This window comes from Oryzias latipes, chromosome 8 (genome assembly GCF_002234675.1).
Source record: "Oryzias latipes chromosome 8, ASM223467v1".
Taxonomy (NCBI): Eukaryota; Metazoa; Chordata; class Actinopteri; order Beloniformes; family Adrianichthyidae; genus Oryzias; species Oryzias latipes.
Window position 1 is genome coordinate 8,371,754 of NC_019866.2, and position 14,543 is coordinate 8,386,296.

The 14,543-nt window shown below is 39.8% G+C and overlaps 2 protein-coding genes across 2 annotated transcripts; both read right to left on the reverse strand.

Moving 5' to 3' along the window:
- Nucleotides 1-577: 577 nt before the first annotated feature.
- tyk2 (tyrosine kinase 2) lies at nt 578-9,506 on the reverse strand. The gene is made up of 24 exons (XM_004071351.4): nt 9,343-9,506; nt 8,632-8,864; nt 8,420-8,543; nt 8,206-8,338; nt 7,962-8,125; nt 7,484-7,862; nt 7,211-7,387; nt 6,797-6,954; nt 6,590-6,707; nt 6,314-6,497; nt 5,376-5,494; nt 5,119-5,286; nt 4,944-5,031; nt 4,659-4,786; nt 4,130-4,265; nt 3,613-3,764; nt 3,376-3,526; nt 3,199-3,290; nt 2,696-2,885; nt 2,445-2,563; nt 1,630-1,802; nt 1,429-1,546; nt 1,226-1,336; nt 578-1,136 (listed from the first exon to the last, which is right to left on the reverse strand). Exons 2-24 carry the CDS (start codon nt 8,813-8,815, stop codon nt 993-995), a joined length of 3,510 nt encoding a protein of 1,169 aa, XP_004071399.1. The 5' UTR covers nt 8,816-8,864; nt 9,343-9,506; the 3' UTR covers nt 578-992.
- Nucleotides 9,507-10,992: 1,486 nt separating this feature from the next.
- On the reverse strand, nt 10,993-14,112 carry cdc37 (cell division cycle 37). Its single transcript, XM_004071352.4, has 9 exons — nt 13,954-14,112; nt 13,764-13,872; nt 13,298-13,573; nt 13,035-13,140; nt 12,833-12,948; nt 12,570-12,692; nt 12,139-12,321; nt 11,985-12,056; nt 10,993-11,885 (listed from the first exon to the last, which is right to left on the reverse strand). The coding sequence occupies exons 2-9, from the start codon at nt 13,869-13,871 to the stop codon at nt 11,760-11,762; spliced, it is 1,110 nt and encodes a 369-aa protein (XP_004071400.1). The 5' UTR covers nt 13,872; nt 13,954-14,112; the 3' UTR covers nt 10,993-11,759.
- Nucleotides 14,113-14,543: the final 431 nt, after the last annotated feature.

Below are 14,543 nucleotides of genomic sequence, written 5' to 3' on the forward strand. Positions count from 1 at the left end.
GATCTTATATTAAAATTAAAGTCCTGTTAGCTGTCACACACCAAGGTGTGGGAAATTTGTTGTCAACATTTGACCCATCCCCTTGTGTCCACCACTTTAGTCTTTGGTTTGATATCCATGGATTTCATGGTCGAGTCTCAGGGTGGACACTCTCCCACAAGACCACTGAGCTGGTTTTAAAATTTAAAATGGAAGGTCAAGTTCTGCATGGTTCATCTGTCCTTCCGTCAATCCATCCATCCATCCCTGCAAGTATTACTAAAGAATTGCTCCAGAAGAAAACTTTCTCATGTTTGTTAAAACTTTGTTGTAAAGTGAAACTTCTGGGATCCATAAACAGATGCACTGTACGTTTTTACTGAGCTATCTTCAACATTCAGGTTGTTCAATCGCTCCCATGGCTACAGGTGTATAAAATAATGACAGGTAGGATAATGATGGACTGTCTTGTGCACGAGATAAGTTGTAACATTTTTCATTGAACTATTCCACTGTTAGTGGTGTTTCAACAAAGTAGAAATGACTCAGGCAGAAAGTGATGCCAATCCTAATTATCTAAAGAATCTGAAGATAAAAGGGGAGTTGGACACGTATTTATTAATTCACATATTTACAAAACATAAAACATGCAACATTTAAAAGACAGCTCCCCGAATTTCTAAAATGTGTATGCATACATTTGTAATATATGGAAATCTATATATATATTTTTAATAAAATATACCCTAATGCTTACCAATTCTTTCGAACTTTGGCTTTTCCCTGAAAGTTAACCTCAGCAAAGACTATATAGAAAAAGTAACTGCAACAAAGCTTAGAATACAAAGATTATGGGTTTTCATTTTAACTCAGAAGACTACAATATACAAGATTTAAGTGTGTGCTTCTATGACTCATCTTCCACAAATCCATCTCTGTGTATAAATGTAGCAGAAAGTGTACTGTAGCAAAGAGGTTGTTGGCTTTTTCTTGTAAATGGTGCAGAAGTTTACTCAGCAAATCTCAGACATGGTGAAGTTGGAGTTAAACTGCCAGTCGTAGGTTCTGCGGATGGCTTCAAACCTTACGATCAGGTTTTCAAATGAGGGCCGTTGTGCTTGATCTTTATGCCAACACTGCTCCATCAACAGCCGTACCTGTTGACAGGAAAGTCAGGGTCAAATTTAAGGGATTGCAAACAATGCTGATTGAGCAGTGATTGGTTTTTCATGATATCCAGTGTTACCTCGTGAGGGCAGTCTCTGGGGCAAGGCAGTCTCATGTTCTTCATCAGCAGATCGATGATTATCATTGTTGTAATCTGTCCTTGGGCTTCACCCATCATTTCATAGAATTTCTGGGGGGATAAATAAAATAAAGGGGCCAAATGAGAAACACAAGCGGTGTGGAATATTTAAACTGCCTCATGTGCAGATTCAAACAACATACTGTTGGTGGGCTCTGCCGGTTGTCACAGCGGGTCAAGATCTCGTATAGTGTTACACCGAAGGACCAAACATCCGAGGCAAAGGAGAACTTGGACTCTTTCAAGCACTCAATGGCATACCTATAACATGTGAAAAACACACGAATGAAGCCTAGACACTCGCAGAAATAATAAATAACACTGTTGGGTAACTTAAAACTCACCAGAACACTGGACTGTCCCCGTCTTCTCGAACCCGGTAGTAGATCTCCCCCTCAGGGATGTGTTTCGTCAGGCCAAAGTCACCAATCTTGACCAAGCTGTTGTTTTCCACCAAGACGTTGCGGGCAGCCAGATCTCGATGCACGTAGCGTTTGGAGTGCAAGTAATCCATTCCCTTCAAAAGCGAAAGAAAAACCTGAATTTAAAACTGAGCCCCATATTTTTTGCACAGATGGGTGAAAGAAGCTGTCAGGAAGAGAATAAAATGCAGAGACCCTTACGTTGATTTAAGTATTCTGCTTTCTTCGTAAAATCTGGTTAATAGCCTTGAAAAAATATTTCACCATTAAGTTTTGTGGGCAGATTTGAGGTGCAGTAAGAATGATTTAACACCACGAGCTCCAAATTGTGCAGCAATAGTTTGTAAGAAACCTGCAAAGCAAGCCACTTTCCCCGACAACCTCATCTGTCTTCATGGAGAATAAAGATGTCTGTTCATTCAGATGCTGCTCATTTTCAGCCTCCAAACTATATTTTACATCATTGCAGTTTGTTTTCCTAAAAGGAGTTTTTTGGGTCACTCGGAGGAAAAAATGTAATGCTAATGTAACAGAATGACTCAGTCTGAATGAAATGGCAGGCCCAATGAATCCTCTTTGATGAGTTATATTCTAGTTTTATGATACGCTCAAATTTGTTGGAAAAACAATTACATGTCTGCTGCATTGCCCCTGCAAATGAATGGTAGTTCTCTTGTTGAATTGAAGCGGCAAAGCACTGCAGTTCAAGCACAAAATATTTAATCCTCTAAACTCACCTGACAGATCTGCTGAGCGTACATAAGGCACTGGCACACAGACACTTTAGTTTTGGGAAGGTAATCTCGCAAGCTTCCCATTGGAAGGTACTCCATTATCAGCTGTACCTCCGTCCTGCCTGTCATGAAACAAGAGATTCATCTTACGTTTAGATCACGGACCATTTTCTGGTTCTGCTGTCAGAGGAGCTACTGAGGAAGCAAAATCACAAATAATCAGACAGCGACCAAATGTGTAGCTGATGACTCACCTGGCTCAGTGCAACAGCCCTTGTACTTAACAATATTAATGTGATCAAGGGACTTCAGGATTTCAATCTCTTTCATCAACCCTTCAGCCACACAGCCACTTTCCTGTTTCAAGACCTTCACTGCCACAAGTTCTCCTGTGTCATCGTTTGTCGGGTCATACTTGTAGAGAGTCACTTTCCCAAAATGACCCTGCAAGTACAACAAGGAACAGACTATTCTCTTACAGGAGAAACATACATCACAAAATTACACATTCATGGTGAAGCATCATTGAATCTCTATGTTCATTGCATTTTCTTTGGCTACAATGCATCCAGTTTTGATTCCAATTTGGAATAATCCTTATAGGCAACAGCATCCAGACTAAGGACCTTCTTAAGGTTTCCCAATGGAACCTTTATTCAAATAGGCTTGGTTCAACCAGAAAGTTGCATTATGGGGTGACATATATTTCTGTAAATCGACTGGAACAGAGATGAAGTGACATGGTGACAGAACTCACCTCGCCCAAGTCCATGATCTTTTTTAGGTAGCGTTTCTGGTATGTACTCGGGACCGGTGGCGACAGACTTTCTGTGTCGGGTATGTCGAGATCTGTAGGAAAATTCAACAGAGATCTGATTACGACACGCAACAAGATGGTTAAAAGAAATGCAAAGTTTTGAAGAAAAACGCTGACTTTTCATCATCATTTCTGTAAGTTCTCTGAGGACGGCGCGGAAAGAAGGTCTCTCCTCTGGCTCATAGGTCAAACACATGCTGATGAACTTGGCTAGTTCTTCTGAGGATGGTTCAGTAAGGTGGTGCCTTTCTCGATAGAAGAGCTCTTTCTGTTGAGACATCAGAAACACATGCTTACACAAAACTATGGGAGAAGGAGGAACAAGGTTCTTGGAAGCCTGCAGCATGGACTTACTTCAGGCAATGTGCAGCCGCTAATAGGAACTTCCCCATTGTTACAGATTTCCAGCAACGTAATGCCAAAGCTCCACTGGTCAGCAGTGTTACCGATGGGTGCGCTGCCGTCCACACACTCAGGGGCAATCCATGGAATGCGGTCCAAACGCTCTGCAGTGTAACAAAGCAACAATGAACGTGTAGAAAAGACATTTTCAGGTAGAGCAAGGCTGAGCATACGTGTTTGTAGTTGATTTTCAAAACATACATACACACATGTTGTCCTACACTGTTTTTAATGTTTCCATGTTTGTAACATGTGATCTTAAGTGCTTGTGTCCCAATCTAACACGCAGGAAGGAATCAGAGAGACAAGAGGAAACAGGTAACAGGAAGTGGTTGGGTTTTAAGCTTCCCGTTTCTTAAATCTAACAGAAGCAAAGCGGAAAATTTCAAGCATCCACTGAAAGATAAGAGAGCTGTCTGTATAGCCAAGCTATATCAGAAAGCATGCACAGGAAGCTGCAGGGACGGACCTTCTCGTGTGAGGGCATTCAGGGAAATTCCGGGATCACTCAGCTTGATGAAAGGAGTAGTGTCGCGCTCCAGGCCACGTCTTGCCACCAGAATGTTCTTGGCACAGACATTTCCATGAACCAGCTGTTTAGCCTCCTAGAAATAAAAAAATATTGACAAGTTGGAAGAACATTACATGTTTCAATGTTGTTGACTAATTCCTTTTTTTCCACCCGTTTTTTCTGAATAATCTGTTTTGTTTTGAGTAACGTGCAAGTTTTTGTACAACTTAATCTTGAAGATGTGCTCATCTTTTAAACTTCCTCCTGGATAGTTGATGTTAGAAATTACCCGCAGCACTCGTCTTTAAAGACGGTCAGATAATGAAATGACTTCATTTTCTGCCTGACAACAGCTGCTCAAACAAAAATCTATGCAATATTCAACTGAGTAAAGATATTTACCTTATTTAGGAAGGCATCTAAATATTACAAGACTGATATATGAAATGTGCTGATTCTTAAAATAAAAATAAGTGGCTGAACTTACAAGGTAACTGAGGGCACTGGCGAGTTGTATTGACACTATAAACTTCCATTTAGCATTCACAGCTGCTTTATGTTTGCGAAGGAAGACATCCAAAGGTCCAAACTCCACAAACTCCTCCACCATGATGTCTGTAAAGACAGGAGTCATTGGAAGAAATCTAAAGCCACACGAAATGTAACTATGGTTGTCATGGGAACAATAAAGCGGCAGACAAAAGCAACATAAGCTCAAAGAAAGAGGCCACTACAATTAGGAGTGCAGGGGTTCAACAGCGTTTGCTCTCACTTTCAGATCCTTTGACAGACACGCCGTGCACAAACACCAGGTGACTGTGGGACACTTTGCTCATGAGACTTGCAGTTTCGAAAAATGCCTGAGACAGAGATATTCAACAGTGATTGTGAAGGTATGGAACACACAACGTGAAGTTTTTTGTTTATGTAAAGATTACAAGGCTTACAAGAGCAATATCTTCGTGGCTTCGATCCAAGATCTTGAGAACCACTCGAATGCCTTTTTGCTTAGAAGAGTTGTTGTTGAACTCAACGTCGTTGCCATCGTCTTCCCCTCCCACAAGCAGCCGTCCAGAGTAGATATTAGTTCTAGTGCCTCGACCCAAATGCACCTCCTGCACAAAAAAGCAAAAAGAGAACAACCCAGTCAGCTTCAGAGCGGAAAGCTTTAGTGAAAACTGAGCTGCCAGCTGAAAATGACAACCGGAGTGATGTTTTTCTCCTTGATGCGGTTAAAGCGTAGCTTGGTCAGCTTCTGGGAGAAGGACTCTGAGAGGGGGTAGAGCCCATCCTTGTGCCTTTTTACCAGAAGGTTGGAAATCTCTACAAACAAGAGGAGCACAAAAACAATCCTGTGTCAACAGCTGTATGTATTAAGAATGAAGAACACCTCGTGTAATACTGCTTTAACACCAAACGCGATATGCGTGTAGCATTCATGTTGGACGCTTGTCCAAAAATGTGTTAGTAAGCTAAAAGCTGCAGACCGTTTTTAGCCTCAATGCTACATTGAAGAATTGACTGTACGTCTCATTTACAGGGCATTTAAGACACGGATGATGTGGAAAGATTTATACATTTTGAAGAGTTCTACAAAAAACACTGGTCATTTATTTAGATCAGACTCTCCCAGTACAGTGAGCTGCGTCTGAATGACCGTCACTTTCAGCGGTACTACCATCCCTCTGTGACAACGTTTGACAACTTGCTGGCCCACATTAGTCAGAGGAGGGAAAAGAAAAAAAAAACAAGAACAAAAATAGATTAACTTGTTAATTGTTTCTCGATGGAAAAAATATATATTGTAAAAATGAGGAGTAGAACTATCAGAATCTCCTCCAAGTTGGTTTTGGACTCCACCCACTGATTGCATCATCAACATGTCAAATGCCAAAACTGAGTCTCTGATTGGTTGAGACGCCTTCTTCGCCAAAGTTCAGATTGATGAACTCCCGACGTGCTGCGATGCCCAAAATGCTCTGCTGCCAGGCTGACTCGCCACACCACTCCCGATGCGCAGGACCTCTGACCTCTGATCACACCTGTACACTGACTTAACATTGAAACTGGCCGCCACACACATGCGAATCGGGTTCGGTGTAAACGCAGCTTAATATTTCAGCAATGAAGTAAAATACAAACCTGCTTGTTTAGGCAAAAGGCACTTTTTGACAGTGAAGCTGTCAGAGCCAGACTTTAGCACAAAGGTTTTGAGGTTATCGATGAACTCTTTCACACTGGAGAACTCTCTGTCCCAGCCCTCCATGCAAAACACCGAACCCTTCTGCTGGATACGGAACTGCTTGTGGCTTGGCGCCGAACCGTTCTGTGAGCGCAAACACAAGTGAGCATGGAACGTCTGAAACTTTTCAACCGAGTGCAAACATTCCCAAAAGTGTAGAGTGGGCGTCGAGTTACCTCATTTCTTTTTAGCACAGCGAGAATGATGCTGTGATAGTCAACTGCACTCCAACGAACGAGGAACACTCCCTCCTCTGCTGCATCCTTTTTCAGCTTGTGGAGCACAAACTCCTCACTGGAAGGACATGGCAATCACATAACCGTTCCAAGAACCTTTTTATGTCTTAATGCATTTGCAATGGAAGATGCAAAAGAGAAACTCACTGCATAGGTCCGTGCAAGAGATTTGCTTCACTCAGAATTACCCTTGGGGGAGCCACTTCACGACAAAGATAGTGGTGGGCGTCTGCAGTCAGTCGGTAGTATCCATCGAGAAGAGAGACGAAGGAACGGGCCTCCTGGCTGGAGCTCATCTGTACCACCTACATGCATAAACACAAACACAACAAGCTTACAATCTGAGCTCCCACCTACAAACACTTCAAACTTAACAGCACGCTCAGGGCAAAACATCACCTGTAATCACACAAATAAGAAAAAAGTCTGAAGCTTAAACATATCCAATAAATAAATAACTCAAACAATAAATATTAATGACAGAAAACTAGATTCATCCAGCACAAGCACTTAAGATTTGCTTCAGTTAGATTAGGCTTTTAGATAGACAGGAACTCTCACCATGCAGCGGTTATCCAGAGTGCTAATGTACACATTAGCATCAGAAATGGCGATGTGGGTTATATCAGGGAAATCAGAAAATAGGCTCCATGTGTCGGGAGTGTTCAGCTGCTTCGACTGCTGCTTTGCTTTCTTGTAGTTCAAATAGTCATTTCTGAGGTAGGAATTCACCTGAGCCTAAACGTAGAGAGTGTGTAATTAAAAAGCTCCCAAAATAGAAACATGAAAAATAAAAAAGACAATAAAGAACACACAAAAAGGTCTTAGACAAACCTTGTGAACGTGCACCTTCCTCCACTTTAGCCCCTCAATCCCAGACACCATTACTTCGTGTGTGATGAGAGGGTTGCTGTTTCCCTTTGAGAGACTATCTCCATGGACCACATTTGAGTAGGAGCTGCTTCCGTCGCCGTCCTCCCTCAGCTTCAGGCTAATTACTTGGAAAGTCTCTGTACCAAATCGTGGAGCCAGTTGTTCCAGAGTAGAAATGTACTTGTACATGATCTCCTGGGGGGTCACCTTTCGGCTGTCTACTGTGTGCTGCTGGAAGGAGCGCACGAATTCGGCAAACACCGTTCGGATCCTAATTTTAGTAAGGAAGTTGTCATTGGAGATGTTTTTAGCGAAAGATCTTGGAATGCACTGGAGGAAACTGAAAGAAGACATTAAATCAGAGAAGTTATTTTTTTAAAATAAATTGAAAAGATATTGAAAAATAATCATAAGAGTTTGACTTCTTCATAGTTTTTACCTGACTTTTCTAGCTACTGCTGGTAAAGTAGAGTTCGTCTCTATTGCAAGATGTGACAGGTGAAGCACGGCCATTCCCAGGCTCTCGTTTTTGAATTGACTTCTTTCTTCCTCATTCTGGACTTCTTTCATTTCAACCACTTCGTTTACAAATTCATGTTTAGCCTGATTAAAACAAAATAATGCAAATTAAATGCAAGTTCTACGAAAAGCTAGCAAACCCTTTTGATAAAAACGCAGACTACCTGAGCAAATAAATACTCCAGGGATGTGATATCGAGCAGTGTGGAACCTTTCTGATTTGCACCACCTTTCAAAGAGTGGCGGGTCACCAGTGGCACCTTGTCGTTTAGCCCATGCCAATTCGGAAAGTAGAACCTAAACCCAAGAATGGAAATGGCTTGCTTGAGTGGATCACTGTGTTGAAAGTGTAGTAGCACAAAAAAATTCCAAACTAACCTCATGCAGTACTGAACCAGCAAGCTGCAGTTTTCTTCTGGGCTGAAAATGTGGTTTGGGCTGTACCAATAGCGTGTTTGTGGGTTATATAATGCAAATAACACATGGCAAAGCGGGTTTATACCTGCAGGACAAACAATGAGTTACACAGACACCACAAATGAGAACGTTCAGGATCAGTTTTTGTTTTGAAACTTGCATCCAAGTCTCACCTACAACCTCTGCAGCCCTGATACACAGCTCCTCCGCCGTGACATCTCCACTTGTGTGTGACAAGTGAGTTCCTCCATCTCTGCTCCAGAACAGGTAAACATGGATGCCTGGAGTCTGGGGAGCCTCTCCAGGACCTGGGCAGGTTTCTTGCCTGAAGAACTTGGACCACCTTCTCCTCAACATGTTGGGCTGCACACTCACTTTAAGTGTAGTGACTCAGCTGTGGTGTTGGCTGGAGTCACGTGAGAAAAAAAATATAATTGAATATATAAATAAATAAAAAGAAGAAAAATATTAAAGCTGCACATTCAATAAAATAATATACTACATTTTTTACTTGACAAAATTTTTTAATTATTTGTCAAATATTTGCAAACAAAATGTTATATATACATATATGTGCATAACTTCAAAAGATGCGACGTGACCAGGTGAGCATGTCTGTTTGTGTGCAGGCCTTCCGGGATCGTCGACTCTCATAAAAAACTTGTTGTTGTTTATGTATGTACATAAAGCTTTAGGGCGTGTGTACCCCAACCCTAATCTTATTTTTTTAAACAGAAATATATATAATGTGCTGTCTCAAACACCAACCGTTTACCTTAAGCCACAAATTAAAGTGTTTTCAACGAAACTGCATAAACATTTTTTACGGACGTATCCGGATACTTTAGCAAAGCGAGTCATAAAAATAAAAGAAAGTAACTCACCATTTAACGTTGCGTTTTGAAAAGCGACAATTGTAAAAACAGAAGGCAGCGCTGTGAACTGAAAGCTAAATGTCAGAGGGCATAATTCCCCTCTAACACCCACTCCCTTGACGGATTCTCGTGAAGTAAAAACCCGAACGACGGGAATCGCCAGCTGACGTCGACGCTCTCTGACTCAACACGCATGCGCATTTCACTCCATAGAAACTGTTTCGTCCTTTTCAAAATAAAATAAATTGGTTTAATTTATTTATTCAAAATAAATTGGTGTCAAATCGGTGTTTTATTCTTTTGTGGGATGAAATATGGATGTGGGAATAAGTATGGCTGTTAAAGGCGTGATATTTTGCTTTATTTTGATAGTATGAAGTGTTTCATTTCTATTACTTTCCCATATTGGACTGCAAGGTGGTTCCGAGCATCACAGCGAGAAAGCCCTGGTTCAAATCCCAGCTGGGAATGTGCTATGTAGAATTTCCATGTTCTCCATGTGCATGCATGAGTTTTCTCTGGGCACTTCAGATTTTCACTTTCACGGTCCAAAATCATGATTTATAGGTATATTGATAACTTTGCTTAATTGTTCCTACATGTGAGGCTCTGCAATGGACGCAACCGGCTAGGCATGTACCCCACCTTCACCCAAGAAAAGCTGGGATAGGCTCCAGCATCCTTGTGCTCCCAAAAGTAGATTCAGCAAGTTCGTAAGATGGATGCGGACATTTAGAATTCTAAAATCTTGGCTTAAACCTATTCAGTGTTAAGATCTGCCTAAAAAGTTGAAAAAAACTACATACAAAGATCTGGCAGCTAGAGCTGCCACATAAACTAAAAAAATTGTACCCTTAGACTCAACATCGAGGAGAGAAAAAAAACATTAATAACAAACTGTTGCAAAAAAAACTAGTTACTGATGTAATTGGATGATTACTAAATGTGAAACAAAATACAGCATTAAAAAAAGTGTAAACAGAACAAAAACATCCAGTATTGCCTAAATGGAAATTTAATGTGCTCGTTTATATCAATCCATTTAATCTAGATTACCTAATATGCATGTAAATGGTAAATGTGGTTTAACCCTGGCACCATGTTTGGATCAAATCTGACTCAATGTTTAGTATGAATGTGGTTTCTAAAATGACTCATTTTTGCATCATCATCCTGTCAAATAAGAAAGTGCTTTTATTTTGTAGCGTTACTTTTAAAATGTGAGCAATGTCTGTCAATATTTAATGTCAAATATGAAAAAGAATATTCTTCTTGACAATAATCATGATTGAACTGCATTTTTGAGGAAGATATGGTTTTTCTTTTTGAAAAAACACACAATTCCCCTTTTCCACTGGCTCTAGTACAGATAATTCGATTTTCAACATCTCATGTGATACCAGAAAATAATAAAAAGAAGCTAAAGACACCTACAAAGGAAAAAATATGTTCTTTTGGTTGTCTATTTATAATCTAATACCATAACTATGCATTGTTATAAAGTGAAAGGCTCCTGGGACAGAAGCTATATTCTTGCAGCATGGGACCAGAAAAAACAGTCATCATTCATTTTTAACATATTTAGATTATTCATTCTTTCAGGCACACATTTTCAAATATTCATAGTTCTATCCTTACATTAAAAAACTACAATGGTTCAGTTTTCAAGTTTTTTTTTTTATTTTTCTATGAGAAAAATTGCAGTATTGAAAGCAGTTTTCCCTCAGTTCTTCACTTAAAAATGTAAGCCATGACATGCAAATGTCAAAGTACTCCTGCCTTGGAAGAATAAGCACAGTAAGTTTACATCATCTCACAAAGGCGACTAGTTGGTCTTTTCCATCTTTAGATTACCACTGAGTAAGAAGCCAAAGCTAAATCTTTGGGTTCATTTAGGATAAACAGAACCGAACATGATCAACTGTCGTTGGCCTGGAGTTGACAGCAGTAACCCTTACTATTTTTCTTAGAAACCTCATTTACCAGCTGTTCTATAAAGCTCATCAATCAAGCAGTTTGAATGATTATTTGAGCACAAGTCAATGTTTTTGTTGTCCTGAATAATGTAAAAGACCCGGAGGAAAGAAAAAAAAAAAATCAAAACATTGGAACTTAACGGTGAATGTTGTACAAATGTCACATAAAATATCTGTTGCAAAAAAATGTGACAATGTTAGACTTAAGCTTGCAACTATGCACCAATACCAACAAAGCATAACAAATGAAGGAAAAACATTCAGCTCAGGCGATGCAGAAACACAGTTTGTTTTTGTTGTTTCAAATATGTGACTTATTACACATTTATAATTCAAATTTGTACTCAAAAAGTTTAAAGAAATGATGGTGTTTATTGGCAAGCTGTTTTACATTAAATGAGACTGGGGTACAGTAAGTGAATACAATTGCAAACAACAAATCCATTGTGATCACTCCTTTGTTTCTTCCGGCTCCCGTTTCACCTCTTCATAGGTCCCTTCTTCCTCCTTTCCTTCCCCAGAGTTGGGGACCCACAGACCTGAGTCAATGCAACGCTTCATATGATGTTTTGCCTCCTAAAAGACACGACAGTCACATGTTAACAGGGATTTCTTAAAAAAAAAAAAAGCACCTAAATCCAAAAAGATTCAACCAGACAAAACTGTATAGCTTACAGTTGGATCCATTTTACTGATGACTTCTTGTAACATTTGGATGTCCTTCTCATCAAAGCATTTCTGCATTTCCTGTGGTTGAAGGCAAACTATGTGAGCATTTCAAACTCAATAGAGACAAAAAATGAAACCCTGCTTGTTAGAATGCACTTACAGCAGGCAGCGACTCATACACTTCAACTGGATCCAGGCCTCCAGGCCCCAACCGCTTCTGCCGCTCCTCTTCCTCGTATTCTTTCAGGGCCTTTTCTATGCGAATCTTTGCTCTTCCTCTCACCCGTTCTTTAAACGCCTCAAGCTCGTCGTTAAAAGCATCTTGGTATTGCTGATCTGCGGTCTGTAAGAAAACAAATGAACAAATGTGAACATTCCAAACCAGAAGTATAAAATTTTACAGAAACTTCTGGTAAAAAAAAAAGGACTTTTAAAATAATCTGTTTTAGTCCAGGAATAACAGACAGACTGCCTTTGATTTTTGTACTGCTTGTTTATGAAAGCACCCTTTCTTTTCCTGCCCAAACATCTTCTTTAAAATGAATAAGTTCAGAGCAATTAAACACAATAAAATTAAATAAACTTGCTTACTTTAATCTTTGCAAAAAACTGACGGAAGCAACCGCGGGGATCCACTTTGAGGCTTTTTGCCAACTCAAGAATGAACTGCATGACAATGGTCTGATGGGCCACCTGCTCCATCAGTGCGTGTTTCTGCAAATAGGAAAGCAAAGCTTTACTAAGAAATGAAAAACCTAAACAGCTGCAAACAGGAGCACACACTTTGAGGAGAAGATATGCTAAAAAACAAAGATACAAGAATATAAAATAAAAATATAAGTATATGTGTTTACCTCCTCAACTTCCAGATCAATGCACATGATGACGAGATAGTTAGCGGTTTCTTCACATACAAGATGAGGATTGTCAGAGAGATACTTTTGGCTGTCGTCCCATCGTCGCAACATCCCTGTAAGTTAATAAAAATAGACTTAAATTGTTTTTAAAGAAGGGAAAAGACAACAGAATGACCTTATGGAAGTTACTCAGGCTTACCGAAATGTTTAATCTGCTTCTCGTGTTTTTCAACAAATGTTTTGTGTTTTTTCTCCTTTTCTTCTTCCGTATCTTCCGAAGTTTCAGGTTTTATGTTCACTATGCTCTATAAGCGAGAACAAAGATCAAGATTTGACACCATCTAGCATTGATTTGAAATAACTACTTTGTTTATAAAATGTCAACGGACTAATGTGAGCTTCATTGGATTTTCCAACCTCTTGCTAGAAAACCACAGGTTTCTATCTGCATATAGAAGTCACCTTGCTGAACCCTTCCTTGCTGAGTGTGTCCACGTTCCACGGCATCTTCTTCTCCTCCCTGTAGTACTCATCCAGCTTTTTCTCCCAGTCCCGCTCCTCTTTTTTCAGCTTCTTCTCATCGGCTTGGTATTTGGTGAGCTCTGTTTTGACACCATCGGAAAGGTTCAGGTCCTGGATCTTTGTCTGTAACTCCGTGAGTTTACGCCGACATTCGGCGAGTCCTTTTTTTAGGTCTTCGCCTTTCTTCTGGAATTCTTCCATTCGCTCCACGCGCGCCTAAGGAACAGATCACACGCGTGAACATCATGTGTAAACAATTTCAAATACTCATCAGCTCTTGTCCAGTTTGAGTTCAAATTCAGGAATCCGAAGTAAGTAGGAAAATTAGCATGGCTGAAGAATTACAAGCAGAAAGTGAAAGCTAACGATCACGCTAAGCACTTTTCCGAAAAGCTTTTATATTTACCTGGTGTCTCCATCTGAAGAGACTGGGAGTGTCAATATTTGGGTGGGTATCATCTTCATCATCCGATACCTCAATGTGATCCCACACGCTGTAATCTATCCTGGACATCCTGCAGCAAGAAGAAGCAGCGCTAGCTTCGACTAGAACTCGGTTAAGTTGGCGTCTAAATCACGCTCGCTAAAATACCGACCTAAGAAATATTCACACTCGAACCCTTCAGAAATGTGTGTTGGTGCTCTGTGTTTCTGTACTCCAAATTTGGTCGTGCGAATTGATTTGTTACTCCCAAGCAAGAGCTAACGGGAAGCTGCTACAGAGTTCTAGAAGAAATTCTCCCCAAAGCTTCCGTTTACGTCATACGTAAGGCGCGTACATTGTACGTCGTAATTTAGACACCGGAAACAATGACCAAAAACGGAAAATATTTGGTTTTCATAGTTTTAATCTGAAAGACTGTGATGCTTTCTTTTGTATAAACATGTTGTTATTTATGGCTAAATTTGATATTCATAAAAGCAAATTCTCCTATAAAAAACTGATTTATTTGTGTTAAAACTGGAACTGCAGCAATATTTAAACTTAATTTCAGCTTCAAAAAACACAAAAGCTCAAAAAACAATTAACATTTGTAAATCTTTTGGAATAATAACACAAGTTTACTCTCGCATTTTCTCTTTTTATTTTATCATTTTTTTTCTATGTTTAGTTCTATTTTCTTTATTTATTTTAATTTTTTATTCCCTTTTGTGATTGTTAGAAATAATTAGAATCTTCTTAAGC